This window comes from Sinocyclocheilus grahami, unplaced genomic scaffold, assembly GCF_001515645.1.
Source record: "Sinocyclocheilus grahami isolate Dianchi unplaced genomic scaffold, SAMN03320097.WGS_v1.1 scaffold25.1, whole genome shotgun sequence".
Classification (NCBI taxonomy): domain Eukaryota; kingdom Metazoa; phylum Chordata; class Actinopteri; order Cypriniformes; family Cyprinidae; genus Sinocyclocheilus; species Sinocyclocheilus grahami.
This window is the reverse complement of record NW_015505204.1, coordinates 3,240,473-3,259,180: the sequence shown is the minus strand read 5'-3', so window position 1 is coordinate 3,259,180 and position 18,708 is coordinate 3,240,473. Positions and strand designations below refer to the sequence as shown.

At 37.2% G+C, this 18,708-nt stretch overlaps 1 protein-coding gene across 1 annotated transcript in view; it reads right to left on the bottom strand.

Moving 5' to 3' along the window:
* The window catches only part of LOC107565081 (dystrophin-like), a 119,607-nt gene that overhangs the window by 87,543 nt on the left and 13,356 nt on the right, over positions 1–18,708 (bottom strand). Inside the window, exons 4-20 of the mRNA XM_016250270.1 lie at positions 18,162–18,239; positions 17,623–17,715; positions 16,072–16,244; positions 15,639–15,757; positions 14,682–14,860; positions 14,177–14,311; positions 11,901–12,092; positions 8,601–8,782; positions 8,334–8,484; positions 8,140–8,259; positions 5,502–5,603; positions 5,144–5,251; positions 3,844–4,023; positions 3,443–3,615; positions 2,502–2,625; positions 1,916–2,003; positions 1,334–1,575 (exon numbers count right to left, since the gene is read on the bottom strand). Coding sequence (XP_016105756.1) covers positions 1,334–1,575; positions 1,916–2,003; positions 2,502–2,625; positions 3,443–3,615; positions 3,844–4,023; positions 5,144–5,251; positions 5,502–5,603; positions 8,140–8,259; positions 8,334–8,484; positions 8,601–8,782; positions 11,901–12,092; positions 14,177–14,311; positions 14,682–14,860; positions 15,639–15,757; positions 16,072–16,244; positions 17,623–17,715; positions 18,162–18,239 — 2,439 coding nt within the window. The remainder of the gene's footprint in view (positions 1–1,333; positions 1,576–1,915; positions 2,004–2,501; positions 2,626–3,442; positions 3,616–3,843; positions 4,024–5,143; positions 5,252–5,501; positions 5,604–8,139; positions 8,260–8,333; positions 8,485–8,600; positions 8,783–11,900; positions 12,093–14,176; positions 14,312–14,681; positions 14,861–15,638; positions 15,758–16,071; positions 16,245–17,622; positions 17,716–18,161; positions 18,240–18,708) is intronic.

The window sequence follows — 18,708 nt, the reverse complement described above, 5'->3', positions numbered from 1 at the left end:
GTAGGCTACTCTGCAGGTTCAGGAAACAGTCCTCCATAAAATGCGCTGCACACATCTGAATATTTGGGTTGAACTGTTCTGGAACAGTGTTGTAAATACAACTTAACCACTGATTTCTAGTTGTGTCCTCTTTTGGAAGACCCACAGTGTGCTTGAGTGAGAGGAGGCCGGCGGATTCGACGAAGGAGCAGCCAGCGGGCTTGCAGCAACCACATATGACGTCCGCTTCGTCCACGGTGAAAGCCGATCCGGCGATCCACAGCGCGAAGTTGATGTATTTCCTCAGCGACCAGCACGGATCAGCTCTAGGTATGACGAAGCAGATATCGTCCTCTTTTGGAAGGCCAAACAAAGTAGTTTCACTTTCACAACGAAACACACAGCGTCTCCACAACATGGCGGCGGCGGCAAAACAACAATACTACAGCGAGAATAAAAGTTACGTCTTCTTTCTTTGCGTGAACATTTGGGCGGCGTTATGCAAATCTTCCCACATCGTGACGTAGACATGTGGGGGCGTGTTCGAACAAGCCGTTTTAGGTAGGCGTGGCTGTCTCTGAACTTTTATAAAGAATATCTCTTTGGATTTGAGACTTTAGTCTTTGTAACTTTACAGATCTTCTTTATGCACCAAGAGCTTGTAACACTCCAAAGAGAAAAGAAAAATTTAGATAGCTTCATATGACCCCTTTAATTGTTAGAATGATGTGGATTAGATTTTTTTTTTCAGCTGTTTAAACTCTCATTCTGACGGCAAGCAAGTGATGTAAAGCTAAATTTCTCCAATCTGTTCCGATGAAGAAACAAACTCATCTACATCTTATATGGTCTGAGGGTGAGTAGATTTTACATTATATATATACATTGTATTTTACATTATTTATTATTTAGAATTTATTGCTATTTTCTGTTGTTGTGCCAAAAAAAAAAAAAAACTTCAGGGACCTTGTTAAAAATAAACTAATTTCTAATCTTGGGAACCTTTGGAAGGACATACATATAGAGTTGTGGAGGAGGTTCTGAAAGTTATAGTATGTTTTCAAAGTAAATCAAGCTCTTTTATCTCAAAAGATCAAGAAAAAAAATTTAAGGTTATTTGTCTTGTTGGGGATGATAAAATGTCCTGCATGAATGCATCATAGCATTTTTTTTGTTTTTGTTTTGTTTTCTGCATGAGATCAGATGAACACATGCAGTCGGTAAAGGGCATTACCTGGCCAGACACAGGAAAAGACAGACTTTGCCCTGTATATGGACACAGAACAAACACACATTGAAACACAAATCTACAAAGGAACAAGACCCATGCACGAGGACAGACACTGGTGGTTACCCTGCAACGCTCCAGCTGAATCCTCAGAGGCTCCGGCTCGCACGCGGGAGGCGACTGCACCTTCAGCCAGTTCTCAGCGGTTCCCACAGCCTGCTCCAGTTGCTGGAAGAGATTGTAGAAGGCCAGGACTTTGGTCTGGTAGGCCAACCATGCCAGCCTTTCGGCCAGGAGAGCACAGAAGTCGACCCATCGAGCACGTAACTGCTGAGCCGCCTGCTGGATGTCCTCGGAATTCTGACCATCTTTAGAGAAAGATCCATTAGGACAAATGAGACTCATGCATATTGAAACAGCATTTGAGGCAATTAAGCTGGCAAAGGCTTTAGACTTTCAAAATAGCTGGGAAACGTCCCATCGATGTACATCTCTATCTATAATTAATAGAGCTGACATTATGCAGGATTTTATTACTTTAATTAGCAGCAAAATGCAGCTTATTACTTTCCAAATAAGATGGGGGATATTTGTGTGTCTTTTAAAAAGACAACAAGGGCAAGTTTTGAATTATGCAAGACTGATTGAAAATCAAGGGGTGTTTACAAGATATGCATATGAAAATAATCATTTAGAATTCATGCATACCGCTAGTGAGCTGATCCACCAAAGCCTGGGCTGAACGAGTGGCTTCTTGTAACTTCCTGAACTTTTCTGTTTTTTCCCTGTCAATTGCCTCAAAAATGGTTGAAAGATGCACACAGTAAACACCAATGAAACACATTTTATAAAGCATTAACGTGTTCTAATAATTGAGTTTCTATATAACTATTACACTTTGCATAAATTAAATATAATAATTCAAAGATATGAATTAATATTAATATATTATTAAAGTTCAAAACTTTCTAAAGTAATATAATACATTTTGCAGTCTAATATGAAATGAACATGTTAATGTAGCCCTACCAGCACTTTCTCATAGAGGTCTGCCACACTGCCTTCCTTACGGGAGATTGAGAACTCTGGATTTTGCAAAACAGCCTCTGACCGAGTCATAAAACTGTGAATTTCAGTGAAGTCCACATCAAATCTGCAGGGAAATTGATGAGAGAACAGCAAAACAAATGAGATATGAATTAATATTAATATATTATTAAAGTTCAAAACTTTCTAAAGTAATATAATACATTTTGCAGTCTAATATGAAATGAACATGTTAATGTAGCCCTACCAGCACTTTCTCATAGAGGTCTGCCACACTGCCTTCCTTACGGGAGATTGAGAACTCTGGATTTTGCAAAACAGCCTCTGACCGAGTCATAAAACTGTGAATTTCAGTGAAGTCCACATCAAATCTGCAAGGAAATTGATGAGAGAACAGCAAAACAAATTAGTTATTCTTGTTTGTTTGTTAGTCATTTGAATACTGTTAGGGCTCGGGCATTGATTAGCATTTTCCCCTCACTGCAGGCTTTGTGTTTCAGCATCATTTCTAAACTCAAAAGTGCAGTTTAACTCATGCAGCCAAAAAGCAAAATAGCTTATTTAGATGAAAAAGCCTACACTGCAAAAAACAAAACAACAACAAAAAAAAACTTCATTAGTATCCCTGTCCCGTTTTACAGCAAATATGTATGCAATACAACAAAAAATTCCCTTGAGAAATAAAGAATAAAAAACAAGATATATTTCACTTCAAATATGAAGTGTCTGTGTCATGTGAAAAAGTGGTGATAATTCTTTCTCAAGAATTAGACATGTTTCATTCAGGAAATGTATACAAATGGGTCCATTTTATTACACAATGTTCATACTGAGTGACCAAATAGATTGCATTGTCAAAACCACGCTTTAAAAACACTGTTTTATGTAAAAAAATAAAATAAAAAAAAAACATATGTAGTAAGACCTATTTGTATTAGTTTGATTATTTTTTAGCAATTATTTAACCTTAAATCTAGTTATATAAAATTATTAATAAAAGTATTACATTAATAAAAAAATTTAAAAATGGATGGATAAAATGTGCTTCTTGAAATCATTAATGTCATTAATAGTAAAAAAAAAACAAAAAAACTCAGGAACAGAAAACCCCAAAGCAAAGCTTTGGTTGTCATAAATGGGTCCTCCACATTTAGTGACCTGTGACAAAACCGAGGTGCATAAGTTCACCTTTTCCGCAGTTCTGAATCAGTGACAATCTGTCGCTTCTTCTGAGGTGGAGGGGTAGACATGCCCTCCTTAGTATGCTTCACCATCTTTTTCTGGTTCGTGGTCACCTTGGTGACAGTTGCCATGGTTGTATGCGTGAGATCCGACTGGGATGTGGTGACAATAGTTGAAAACTAAGAGAGACAAAAGTTGTAAGACACGTATGTGCAAATGTATAGAAGACTGATTCTTGAGTGCATATGAAAGAGAGAGTGAGATACAGTGAGAGCGCTTTTATTTATTCTGAGTGATGGCACGGGCATGCAGGAAGCCATATCAAATTCTGAGAGAAATGGAAATAGATGGAACAGTATTGCGGAAAAGATGAGACACAGTAAATGGAATCGCATTAGCATAACCACCTTGGTGCTGGTGAGCTGAAGCGACTGTACCAATTTGTCCCAGCGCTGAGCAAACCTCTCCAGCTTTGCCTCTAGTTTCCCAGCGGCCTCTTTGCTCTTAATGTTGGTCAGCAAATCTTGAACGAGGGAGCAAAGCTTATCCATGGTTTGCCTTTTCAACTCCAGGTCTGCTTTTAAAATCTGAGGAACGAAATTCAGGTGACAGCCTTTAAGTTCTGAAATCTATTCTTAAAGGAAAAGTCCGGGCCAAAAAGTCTGTCATCATTTACTCACCCTCATATCATTTCGAACAACACAAAAGAAGATAGTTTGAAGAATGTTGGCAACTAAACAACTGACCCTTCGCAGGGAGTTTGATTGACAGGCGATCTAACCAATCATAACGCCGAATCAGCCATTTTTGTTCGACAAACCAACCAAACCGGAGAGTAGACTAACGTCGGTCACCTTGAACTTGAAAAATGGTGTGTATTGGCATCTTTTCACGGTTGAAACAAGATACCTTCTGTTGTTCATTCATGTTTATTTTGTGCTATAACTAGTAAAGAGGAAGAGATGATCGGTTCACGTGCCGCTTGAACTCAGGCGCTACAGTGATCTGTCACGACACATTAAAGAGCCACAAAACGGTATTTATAGCTTGAATTTCTTAAAAAATTTCAAAATATTAAAGCTTAGACTTTGTTTCACAGCAAAAGTAACCTGCTCTGTCTTGACTGTCGGCGTGTTGTCAGTTTCCTCTTTGCTCCACGATGTATTTTTCACTTCGTGAGAACATAACGTGTGGCATAAGAGCGCCATGGCTTGTCTGACATAGCAATAGTAATGAAGGGGCCTCCATTTTATTTTTTGTCTATACTATGGAAGTCAGTGTGACCTAAAACCATCTTGCTACCAACATTTTTCAAAGTATCTTGTTCCACAGAAAAAAAGAAAGTCGTACAAAGTTTGAACGACATGAAGGACACATTTTTAATTTTTGGTTAGACTATACCTTCAAAGTCAGCCAACCAATGAGAACTTTGAAAAACAGAACTACATAATATCTAATGCTAGCAGGGAATTGTGTTGCATCACTAAAAATGCATGATTTCAAACCCATTACAAAGGATTTAAACATAAAACGTCATTTGAAACCCATTTTACTTCTGTAAAATGAAAATTTTACATGTCATGCAGCATATTCAAAAAGGGAAAAAAAATTCAAAACACATGATTTTATCAGGACTTGTTTGTTAATCGTGCAAAGTAGGGTTGACTTTAATGCTTCAGTGAGTTTGGATTATGTGTGGCCACTTACAGCGAGCTTCCTTAGGTTGGCGGCCACTTCATTTGGGTCATTTGTGCCGCTGCTTTGGATAGTCTGCACTAACTCCTCCTTCTGAGTCAGCCAAGAATCAAACAGCAGCTATAAAACAAGCACAGCGGATTAAAGGGAGATTGTGAGATGTGTTCTGCACTGCTGCTTTTCCTGTTTCTTTTGAGCACTGGTGATGTTATCGCGCTGACTCTCTTGAGAAAAGAGGTCTTCAAAACCTTTATGTTCCCCAGACATGCTCTCATTATAGTCATTTAACAGGCAGGATTCAAAAGGCATTTTGAGAGCTGCTAAATGCATTGTAAAAGCTTTTTCAGCACGGTCTGGAAGGATTCAGTACCTGCTCCTCAGAGAAATGCTGCCAGCACAGCAGGATCTTTTGAAGAAGGATCCAACGCTCTTCAGTCCATTTGCAGATCGCTGCCCATCGTTCCCCAAGGTTCTGTGTAAGTAAAGTGGGGGTGTTATGGAAAAACCAATCAAGTAAACAAAACATTATACCAGTTATTTGGTCCAAACAACCGGTCAGACCTTAGGGCTGTGGTTATGGTTACAAAGGTCACAGTAGCAGATTATGGTTGTCAGGCCTGTATTTGAGTAATTAGTAGTTTCATTCAGACACATTTTTGTTATTTACAGGAGTGGCAACTGCATTCTATAACCACACTTGGTTGTCTGTTACATTATACAGTGTGAAAGAGCCTCTCTGTGGTATACTGTAAATGCTGTTGTCACTTAATTGTGACCCTGGACCACAAAACCAGTCATAAGTAGCATGGGTATATTTGTAGCAATGGCCAGCAATAACATTGTATGGGTCAAAATTATTGATTTTACTTTTATGCCAAAAATCATTAGGATATTAAAGGGTTAGTTCACCCAAAAATGAAAATTCTGTCATTAATTAGTCACCCTCATGTCGTTTCAAACCCGTAAGACCTTCGTTCATCTTCAGAACACAAATTAAGATATTTTTGATGGAATCTGAGAGCTGTCTGACCCTGCATAGACAGCAACGCAACTGAAATGTTCCCAAGTCCAGAAACGTAGCAAGGAGATCTGTAAAATATTCCAAGTGACATCAGTGGTTCATCCGCAATTATACGAAGATACGAGAATACTTTTTGTGTGCAAAAGAAACAAAAATAATGACTTTATTCAACAATTCGTCTCCTCCGCATCACCCTGGTGCCATTTTGGAGAGTATCCGCTGGACGTAAACAATGTATGCTGTTCTGTGTCAGCTGCGTCACATGGATACGCTGTTTCTGTTCAGATCAAATCACAACAACGTAGGAAACAGATCCGGCGTGACACAGCTGACACAGAACAGCATTGTTTACGTCCAGCGGATACTCTCCAAAATGGCACCAGGGTGACGCGGAGGAGACGAATTGTTGAATAAAGTCGTTATTTTTGTTTCTTTTGCGCACAAAAAGTATTCTCGTAGCTTCGTATAATTGCGGATGAACCACTGATGTCACTTGGATTATTTTACAGATCTCCTTGCTACGTTTCTGAACTTAGGAACATTTCAGTTGCATTGCTGTCAATGCAGGGTCAGACAGCTCTCAGATTCCATCAGAAATATCTTAATTTGTGTTCTGAAGATGTACGAAGGGTGAGTAATTAATGACAGAATTTTTGGGTGAACTAACCCTTTAAGTAAAGATCATGTTCCATGAAGATATTTTGTACATTTTCTACTGTAAATATATCAATACTTAATTTTTGATTAGTAATATGCATGGCTAAGAACTTCATTCAGACAGCTTTAAAGGCGATTTTCCCAATATTTAGATTTCTTTTTTCACCCTCAAGATTCCAGATATTCAAATAGTTGTATTTCAGCCAAATATTGTCCTATCCTAACAAACCATACATCAATGAAAATCTTATTTATTCAGCTTTCAGATTCATTGGTATTTACTTTAGTCATTATCGCTATGCTTATAGGTGAAAGTGTCAAATTGAATACAGGCTTGACTTCAGTTGCACGTTCATACAGACAGTTTTCAAGAAACTGTTGTAAACTGCTGTGTGAACAGAACTTTTCGAGACTTGCACCTCTAGATAAATGTGGATGTCAATCGCAGACATTAACAGCATTAACTTAACCAGGCATGGTTTGGTTTATTATAGAATATTAATCCTAAGGCCCCGATCAGACAGAACGCGTTTTTTGCAGTGAGAGGTGCCTTTTTAAAATAGTTTTCTGTTGGCAGTGAGTGTTTTGCACGCTGTTTATGCACCCCGGGCGCCTTACGTTTTTGCAGGAGCGCTCTGAGCGCCTGTGGTTAAAAAAAAGGCAACTCTGAGCGGAAAAGCGCCCGACGTCATTCGTGGTTTTTTTTTCCATTGTCCAATCGAATGAATGTAGATGTGGGCCTTCCGTTGTGGTGACGAAAGTTTACTGTTGCTTAGAAAGGCCAGAGACTGCAATGATGGAAGAGAAACTTTTGGTGTCTGTAGCGGGTTACCCGGAGCTGTATTGGTCAGCTGGCCAATCAGAGCAGACTGCACTTGTCGGAAGGAGGGACTTTGTAGAAAACGAAGCGTTTGAGAGAGGGGGGGCATATAGGACCTACAATAATGTACAGTATTTGAAAAATAATGTGTTTTTTGAACATTAAAGCATGTCAACATATTCTGTTACACCAAATACACAAAATAATGATCTTTAAAAAAGCATCATATGACCCCTTTAAGGTTTCTGCTAATATTACTTTTTTTTTTTACTTAACAGCAAAAACCAAAGATTTTAGAGCGCTCGCGCTATAATCCTTTGATTAGACTGACAGGACAGTTGATTTGGTGGTTGCCTAGCAACATAAAAAATGCGCGCACTGCGCTCTTTTTAAAAGTCACCCAAAAAAAAGCAGTGCGGTGCACCTCACGTTTTCAGACTTAAAAAAACGCATTCGGTGTGATCGAGGCCTAACACTGTTCTGCTTGGGCAAATCAATAACAACATTTACCTGCAGTTTTTCCTCCAAGGCTGCGGTGGCACCATCACCACTGTTCTCATCTACTACCACCACCATATGAGTCAGAGAGTTCACTCGCACTTGCTCCAGCTCCAGATCTTCCTGTAAGAGCTGTAGGGACAATTGTGTCTTTACTTATTTGTTTTTTGATTATCAATAAACCACAAAAAAAATACAGTACATACTTTTTGCTCTTCAATTTGTCGCTTTATGTCATCAAGTTCGGGTCCTAAAGGCTGTGCTCCCATTCTTTTAATTCGAGTTTCAGTTGTGTCCAGCCAATCAGAGAGCTGCTTCAGCTGCTGGTGCTGCAGGTCCATCAACGCCTCATGAAGCCTATAAATGTTCCAAAACATCAGTTATATGAACGTTGTAAATAGCAAAGGTCTTTCTGTAAAAAGTGACAGGTTTATATTCCTGGCTAAAGGCTTATCATGCAAACATGTGACCACCTGCTCTGTCTCTCCATACTGGCCACACGCAGATGTTCCCAGCGAGAGTTGAGCAGATTCATCTGTTCCCGCACCTCCCTCTCTTCATCATCAGTCAGCTGCCCTCCAGACAACAACACACTTCCTGCTTTGAGAAGCCGGCCCACGCTGCCCTGATGAGACGTTAACTCCACCATGTAGCCCTGGACAGACATAAACAGACATATATATGATATACATCAGTAAGATGTTTTTTTTTTTTTTGAAAGAAAACAATTCAGCAAGAATGCAACAAATTGATCCAAAGTGACAGTAAAGACATTATTACAAAAAACTTCCAATAAATGCTGTTCTTTTAAACTTTCTATTCATCAAAGAAAAATGCATCACTGTTTCTTCAAAAATATTAATCAGCACTATTTCTAACATTGATAATAAGAAATGTTTCTTGCACGAAATCAGCATTTTAGAATTACTTCTGAAGCATCATGTGACACTGAAGAGAGTAATGATGCTAAAAAAAATTCAGCTTTGTCATCACAGGAATAAATTAAATTTTAAAGTATATTGAATTAGAAATATTAAAAATCGTTATAATATTTAAGCACGTTTATAGACTCCTTTCAAAGACTTTAAAAAAATGTAATGACCTCAAACTTTGGAACAGTAGTTTAAAATTTTAAATATATATTTAAAAATGTATTAAACACAGTCCATGTACACTGTAAATGGCGTTAAACAAATAGTATGCTTATAATATAATATAATAATAAAGAGTTTAAGAACTTTTAACATCTCTGTTCTCAAAACTGGCAATTTGATAATACCTAGAATATCGAAATCAACTGCGGGCGGCAGATCCTTCTCCTTTTTAGCGACCAAACTCTGGAATAACCTACCTAACATTGTTCGGGAGGCAGACACACTCTGTCAGTTTAAATCTAGATTAAAGACCCACACAATAACACACTAACACATTTCTAATATTCAAATCCGTTAAAGGATTTTTAGGCTGCATTAATTAGGACAACCGGAACCGGGAACACTTCCCATAAAACCTGATGTACTTGCTACATCGTTAGAAGAATGGCATCTACGCTAATATCAGTCTGTTTCTTTCTTATTCCGAGGTCACCGTAGCCACCAGATCCAGTCTGTAGGATCCAGTCCGTATCCAGCCCAGATGGTGGATCAGCACATATATATATATATATATATATATATATAAAGGTGACTTGACTTGTTTCTTTGCACTGTCATCTAAACAAATCTCTCTGTACATGTTTTCATCCTTAACACTTCCCTCAATTAGTTTTTTTCACTCATTATATCATGCCATTCTCTCAGTCATTTAATATCCCCAGATAACTTTTCAATTCACACCCACGCAAGGCACAGTTTGATCCTTTGACTCCCAGACCAAACATTCTAAAAGATGTTGGAATATGAAACTGAGGGGAAACACTTATAATTACCATCTGTCACGAATGGAGAAATCAGATTTATTCAGAGACTGTAAACACAGGGGGGGGGGGGCATATGAAGATCTGGGTTAATAATAACAGCCCATAACTTCTTGAACAATACATCTTAGTTACAAAACTTTCAGACAGCATCCTTCACCCTTTGGGTTCAATGTTATTTTGAAGAAATTAATCACCTGTCCAAATTTAGAGCCATTCCTATACGTCTCACACAAGTGTAAAACATCAGTCTTATACTGACCAGATGTCAGATACTGAATAAACATATATAGATGTGTCAACTGAAGAGCATTTCTGGGACAATACAGACTTAAATGTAACTTTATACTCAAAATCTAAAGTGTATGGGTAGTTACGAGTCATTTTTAGAGCAACATGTAAAATGTATGAAGAAGAACATTGTAGTTTGTACAAAAATAGTAGGCTATTTTTAGAAAGAACTAATGTGTAACTGTTGCTTAGAATAGTCTTAACTTTTTATTTAATAAACTAATTGCTCAAGAAAAGCTGTAAAAGGACAGCCTGGACTTGTATTTTTCTGTATGGCCTTCAACTTTGGGCAAAGGTCGTATCATAAGACTCTGAGCTTATGTAGGAATCCGAAACTGCCATATGGCAGCTAAAGCTTATGAAATCACAACAAATACAGCTAGCTTTAATAGCAATTCCTGGATCACCCCTAAAGGGAATCTCTATAGTCTGCCCATGCTAAAAAGACATAGGAAATGACAACACTGTTTTTAAGCATTCTGAACCAGTAACCTAACATGACAGCTGTGTACTAGTCCTTCTGAAAAGATCCTACTTATAAGCTCTGACATCATAATTGAGACATCATGTGGATTCGAGTGATTTTTTGGTGCGACTTCAGGAAAAAAAAAGTGCCAATTTTATGTTTCTTTCTCTCTTTTACACCTACCGATAAAGACAGGAAACTTGTTTAATGCAGGAACAAAACTACTTTACTTGTGCTTATTATTTATCAATTCAGCGGAAGCACTGCATTATTATGTGCTAATTTGGTGTCAGTGACACGAAATGCTAAACACTAAATAAACTAAACTGTACAGTCAACATTAGCAACTAATTATAGCTAGTTTAGCCATAGCTTCCTCCTCACATATAATTCACACTTGGAAATTTGGAAGCCTAGTTTAGATGGTCCAAAGAGTTTTCAAAACTGTGCAAAATTGTGTTAACTGTTCATGTGCCCATATCTTTAAAAAGGATCCTTCCAACATCTGAAGGCAGAATTAATGACATTAAAGCTTGTATTTAATGAAATCAGCGACAGATCTTTTCTTCCTTATTGTGGTATACATCAGAGTAAAACGAATTATTGAAAAAGTAATAAATGTAGGGTTCTTGGCTCTATCCATTGGTTGTTGATTAAATGAAACTTGAAGTTGATTTTAAGAAAGGAGAGGGGTTTTAGCAGTCTAAATGATTGTAGGAGTCAGACATACGTCACCAGAAAGAAGTTGTTTTACAGGAAGATCAAGAAATGACATCTTAATTAAGTGCAAAAAAAAAAAAAGTAAACAATCTTGGATGAATCGTTTACAATAAGATCAATAACTAATCAGAAAACAGTGAACTTTCATTTCATGCCAACTTTTCAACATTCAACCAAAATCCAGTTATGTATTCTAATAAGTGCATACATCAAACTTTAATCATTGTTCTAGTGTTACATTTTTAAAAAATTGAAATGAATGCCAATTTTTTCAAACAATACATCACCAACTGAGAAAAATATGACCTGAGGCCAGCAGAATCATCAACACGCTCATCTACCTCAACCTCAAAAGCTTTAAAACACAAACTAGCAAATTACCTCATGGGTGTGAAACTGCTCTTTGACTTCTTCGACAAAAGAGGAGATGGGTGGCTGTGCTTGCAAGCCGTCCTCTGCGGAGAGCAGCCAGGTCAGGACCTCCTCCAGAGCACTCTGGTAGCTTTCCAGCTCATTTAGCCCCTGTGGCAGGGGACTGGGGGACGGTCGCAGTTCATCAGGCTTGTCTGGAGACTGCAGGCAGATAGACGGGAAACAAATGGGTTAGATGATGTATGGATTTAAAAATAATAAAAACATCGAGTTTTTGTCATTAAATCAAGACTTGCCTAAAGAGCATATTGGCAATGAGGCGGTAGGAGTGGTTGGCTAATCATGGGTACACACATGCGTGTCGCTAAATCCCCTAGAGTTCTGGCTGTTTCATCCTCAAAAGCTGGGTGATCTTTAAAGTTAGCCTTCTAATTTTCTTTTCCTGCTTTGGGAAATACCCTCTGTCCTCCTATGTGCTTGAGTGAAATGCATTGGCTGACTGATAATATCAGGGTGTTTTCAGATTGAATTTGAAGATTGTGCGGGGCCTCATGGTGTTGAGTTATGATTTAGCACAAGGTTTATTAGTGGTGCTTATGGTATTGCTCATATTTCTACAAATACCTAACCATAAATATTCAAATTCGGTGTATAACTTGTCATACCATTTGCGCCTTGGACAATAAAACCTCAAATCACACAGAGGTTTTTCTAAGCAACCTTCAGCCTACAATTTTCATCTGACCGACCAGGCAAAAAAATCCCACAAACTGACAGTAAAGAAGAGACTTGAGTCATATCTTGGGGACCAAAATATCTTTAGGGTGACTAACCACCCAGAAACTACCCACAACAATATGTTAAAAAACACTCCGAATACTTTCGCAACCACATAGCAAGGTTTTGGCAGCCACCCGCAACACCCTAGAGTTTTACAACAGTGTTATTTTAGTATTATTTATATACTATTTATTAATATTTTTAATGACCTTTTATTGTCATATTTTCAGTTCACACACACCCATACATATATATATATATATATATATATATATATATATATACACATACATACATACACACAGTATATGATTTTTATTTCAGTTTTTGTAATTTTAGTCCTTCAAATTAAACAGATTTATTTCAGTTAAGTTTGTTTTTTTTACAGTTAAGTTTTTATTTTCAATTTTACATGTATTTATTTCAGCTTTATTTCAATCTCCAAATGTAAATTCAGTCAAGACCACTTTCGTCAAATGTATATTTATTATAATAATGATGCATACAATTAGTGTTGGCGGTATGGTTCTGCTCTGGGCAAAGTCCACGCGCCTGTCCATGCAGCCATGCCTGGACAGAGTTGGGAGAGCAGCAAGTCAAACCCCCCTGGGGTAACAGAACAGATCCAGTAATCATGAACACATATTACATTTCACAGTTTAACATGAGTTTGTTGTAAACAGGGCAAAATACAACGTAATTTACCGTAAAGCTGAAAAAATTTTAAAATTTAAAAATCGCAAACCAATATCAGATTATAATACAGGTTCAAGGTGATTTGGGGATAGAGGGGGAGTTAGATGTGGTGTGCAACCAGGCTGAATGGGGATTTAAATAGACCGCTGTGATAGGTGTCAAAACTGGATTGGTATATGTCAGAAACAGCTGACTGTCAGTTGATGTAAGTTTGACTGATGTGGCCTGCCTGAACTAAAGCGATGCTCAATTTTAATGGCTTTAGTTTAAGTTAAAAATAACAACACTGTTTTCAGAAGCACTACTCACATTTTCTTCTAAAAATGTAAAATTGTGGCAGTGTTCCATCAACTAGACTGGTTGTTAAAACAGGAAGTTGGTCAAACAGAGCTGCCTTATGTAGATAAAAGTATCTCAGGAACACACAATGTCACGTATTCAATGTTTGTATTTTTAAATACTACATAATAAAGTAGATTATTGCATTTTCCAAAGAAAATGTGGGTGCTCACAATGCTAGTTTTTTGTGTGTTGTGCTGTGTGTGCTGTGCAGTTGTTCTGGACGGTTCCATACTTAAAGTCAAAAAAGCCCACACCCAAGTCTTTGAAACATCCCTCAGGTCCCTTCCTCATTGCAAATCTATGGCATTTTTTGTTGTTGTCAGTTTTGTTGTCTGCCAGGCCAATATAATACATTTGGAACAAGCTTTTTTAAAGCGTGACAGCACTGATATCAGTCTGAGGTTGTTGTACACTAAAAACAAATTACAATGCCTGATATGGAAAACCAGCAGTCAACAATGACCAACCTGTGTGGTGAGGAACTTCCTCTGCTGTTCAGGCGTCTTGACGTAGGCAGCTTGAGTGAAGGCATAGCTTTTGAATCGAGGCTTATAGGAGGGAGACGGGCTGCGGACACGACTCTGTGCCACACTGACTGTGATCTAAGAGAGGTGCAGAAGACAAGAAAGACTGAAATAAGCAAACAAAAAATGGATGGAAATATTGAGGAGAGTTGAGTGATGGAGCAATGAGCTGGATATGGCAGTGAGAAGGACGATGAGGACATTGGAATGCAGAGAGGCAAAATTAGATCACAAATTACAAAACATAATTCAATGTCAGCTGGCAGAGTGTGTTGACGAGATAGAGGTGCATTCGACATCCTGAGAACGTCTGAAAACTTTTTGAAACCAGAGAAGTCTCAGGCTTTCATATTAGACGTATGTGGCGCCAGAGATAATGGGTCCATGCATTACGATTACTGCACACTGTTCAAAACTGTGCGTGTCTATGAGTGTGCGTTCCTCTGACCTGCTGGGAGTAACGCTGTTGGGTTTGAAAGAGGAAGTGCTCCTCCTTGGTTACTGTAGCTCGAGGGAGGGTCTCCACCTCTTGGATGGCCTCCATGCTCACGCCATGGGGCAGCACTTGGAACAGGGAGGTGACGTACATAATGATGGATTTCTTATCTGGATGAGCTGTAGCAACATCTGTGATGGCGAAAAGATATGCCCATGAGTTAAGCAATGACTTAATTGACTTAATTAATCTAACTCCTAGAGGAGACATATGTGAGATTATTAGAGTCTTAGATGAATGTGAGAAGCAGAAGATCCCTGCAAACATTGCTTTGTATATAAAAGAATGTTGTAAGTGTACTACTAAGTTTAGGATTGATACAATGTTTTGAAAGAAATCTCTTATGCTCACAAAGGTTGCATTTATTTGATCAAAAATACAGTAAAAATAGCAATATTGTGAAATATTCTTACAATTTAAAATAACTGCTTTCTATTATAAAATGTAATTTATTCTTGTGATGGCAAAGCTCAATTTTCAGCATCATTACACCAGTCTTCAGTGTCACACGATCCTTCAGAAATCCTTCTAATATGCTAATAAACATTTCTTATTATTATCTACATGAAATAATTTTCTTTTTTTAAAAACAAACTTTTGAACGGCAGTGATCATATAACTTTTATTTAAATGATATATCTATACATGTTCTTTATGGATTTATGCGTAGGAAAGAAACATCATGCATGTACTGTATATTAGATCGCTTTCCTTTGGATCTGTCCATAGAGAACCAGTCATAAGTGGTAAAAACCCCCATGGCATAAATTATGTGATGAAATTGTGTTTTAGATGTTGATGTAACAAGACGTTTCCTTCCATCCAAAAAACTAAACTAAAAAAAGCCCTGTCTATATTAGTCAGAAAAACTTCAAAGGCTAATGTGAGCGAGAAGAAGAAAGGTCATACCCTCAGGGTCCAACAGTCGGTCGATGCCTAAACTCTTCTCTGCAACGTTGAAGGCGTGATCCAGTCTCTCAATGGCATTATCCTGTTGCTCCACCACACTCCAGTTAAACAGCTCCGGCCTGGCAAAAAAGACAAAGCGGATGATGTAATTAATATAGGATAGTTAATAACAAAAATTATTTTTCCGTGCACATGCTTGAAATAGCTAAAAGCAGATCGAAACAGCTGGTTCATTACCCAAATGTACTACACAGAAAAATAGAAAAACAATAAGCCATAATCAGCTTCAAAAATTGCTTTAGGCCAAGCCAGTATTCAACCATGCAGTTTATGACCAATGAATATAAGACATTCATTTTCAATTTCATTAGTCGTGAAACCAACGATTTCTGTGATTTTCAAAAAAGCACCCAAAAATAACAACCCCACACACCTGTGGCTGTGAATGAGCGCATTGAAGGCAAAACCATCGGCCCAGCTGCTGGAGAAGTTGACCACATTGAGGTCTTTGTAGTTTTTAGTAGACTGCCTGACCCAACTTAACAGAATCTTTTCACTGTTTGTCTGCTGTAGGTCTGCCATGACATCTTTCATCACATCCTTAACCTGTACGGCAAAGGACAGGATATATACACATTTATCAGCACAGTGACAAATATAGCAACAAGGCCTCATAAAGCTAATATTTACAGACAGATTTTATGATTACAATTTTATTAAGAGGATAAGCACAACAAAATATGTGATAACACTCAGTACATGGTACATATACTGCATGTACAAGGGTAATGCCTAGGAGTAAATAACGGCAAAGGACAGGATATATACACATTTATCAGCACAGTGACAAATATAGCAACAAGGCCTCATAAAGCTAATATTTACAGACAGATTTTATGATTACAATTTTATTAAGAGGATAAGCACAACAAAAATATGTGATAACACTCAGTACATGGTACATATACTGCATGTACAAGGGTAATATCCTGGTTGAATGTGAACCAAGGTAATACCATGAGATTCTTTGAAATGCCTAGGAGTAAATACCATGTACAAGAATGTGGTAATATATTGCCATTCAAACGTTTGGGTTCTCTACGAGTTTTGAAAGAAGCCCCTTTATTTGATCAAAAATACAATAAAATCATTATTAATAGAAATACTATTACAATATAAAATAACTGTTTTCTATTTGAAATATATTTTAAAATGTAGTTTATTCCTGTAACGGCAAAGCTATTACTCCAGTCTTCAGTGTCACATGATCCTTCAGAAATCACTATAATATGCTGATTTGATGCTCAATAAACATTTCTGATCATTAACAATGTTTAAAACCGTTTTTCAGGTTAATATTTTTTTTCAGGATTATTTGATAAATAGAATGTTCAAAAGAACAGCATTTATATAAAATATAAATATTTCCAATATCATAAATGTCTTTACAGTCACTTTTGATCAATGTAATGCATCCTTGTTGAATAAAATATTAATTTATTTTAAATAAATCTTAATGACCCCAACATTTTTAACAGTGTATAAAGATTTCCATTATGTAACATTATAACACCATGGATACAAACTTAAAAATATCTAGGAGTATGATGTAAATTCCATGGTAAATTAATATGATAGTTACTAATCAGTCGCACTTTTTGAATGAATCTCAATGCAGAAACGTTACAGACTGAGTCTTAAATCCCCTTATTCCTTTAACCACCGCCAACATAAGCTGAAAGAAGATGACATCAGTAGCTCTGAACATAAACCACAGTAGGGCCACCTTATCAGATGAGCAGAAAAAACAGAGGAAACGAGTTCCTGTACAGATAAGCACATGACAGTCCACTGCAAATGCGCTACATATAAAACCTTTGATAGAATAACATAATGGATGATAAAGGTCCTTTAGTGTTCTACTGTCCTTGAAGGCAAACCAGAAAGATTGTAGGTGTGATTTCACTGGATTGAACTCTCATACCTGCCAGTGGAGAATGATGCTCCAGATGAGCCCCAGGGTCAGTTTATGATTGCCATCTACAATGTCAGCTCCTCCAATGTTCACCAGCTCAACCTAGAAATGGACGGATGGGACGTAAGACCCTTCATTGCACATAATACGACCAGGATTTTGTATTAAGACAGTAAACAGGGTCAGTTTTGATTATAAGTTGACTTTAAACAAGATAAAGATTACATACTTCAGCCACGTCAGTTTTAGATATCAGCAGTTTGATATTTGCGGGAAAATGACTTCAACCAAACTGTATAATTTGCGATCGATCTTGGCTTTTATTTGGTTCTTCAAACACATATTCAAGCTGTCTGGTTGTTTCACTACATTTTATCAAGCATAAAATGCTTTTATGTCTGTGAAATGGATAAGTACCATTACCTTATCAAACTGGAAATTTTGCTTCTGCATAATTTTGTCTTGCATTTATTAAAAAAGCTCAACCGAAACATTGAAATTCCAAAAGCTGTGAACAGTAAAACAGCCAGTTGAACCAATTAACTCACATTGTTCTTCTGAAGGATCTGCAGGGCCCTGTTAACATTGTTGAGGGAGTGCACTCGAGTGAAACCACGTTCTTTAACCTGCAAATGAAGAATATACTGTATCAGAACTGAACTCTGAGCATCCATTGCAAATTAATTCAACCATTTATGCACTCAGCCTTGTCCAAACACTTTGAAACCAGGAGTATTTTTTCCTTGATAAAAATAGAACAATGAAAAGCATCTCAGAATATCACCCCTCAGAGCCAATTAAAGGGATATTTAGCCATCATTATAGTAACAGTACATAACACGTACATGCGCAAAAATATATATATATTTCTAGTCACAAATTCTAAATACTTCAAAAATTAATTTTTTTTTTCTTTCAAAAGAGAATGACATTATAAATATGACATGATATGGGCTACATTAAAATATTATATATATATAACTTAAAATAATGGCTTCAAATAATAATCTTAAACTTAAAATAAAATAAAATAGTAAAAATAGAAAAAAAAGGCAGTTTGGTTTTAAAAGAGCCAACTTAAGAGTAACATCACTT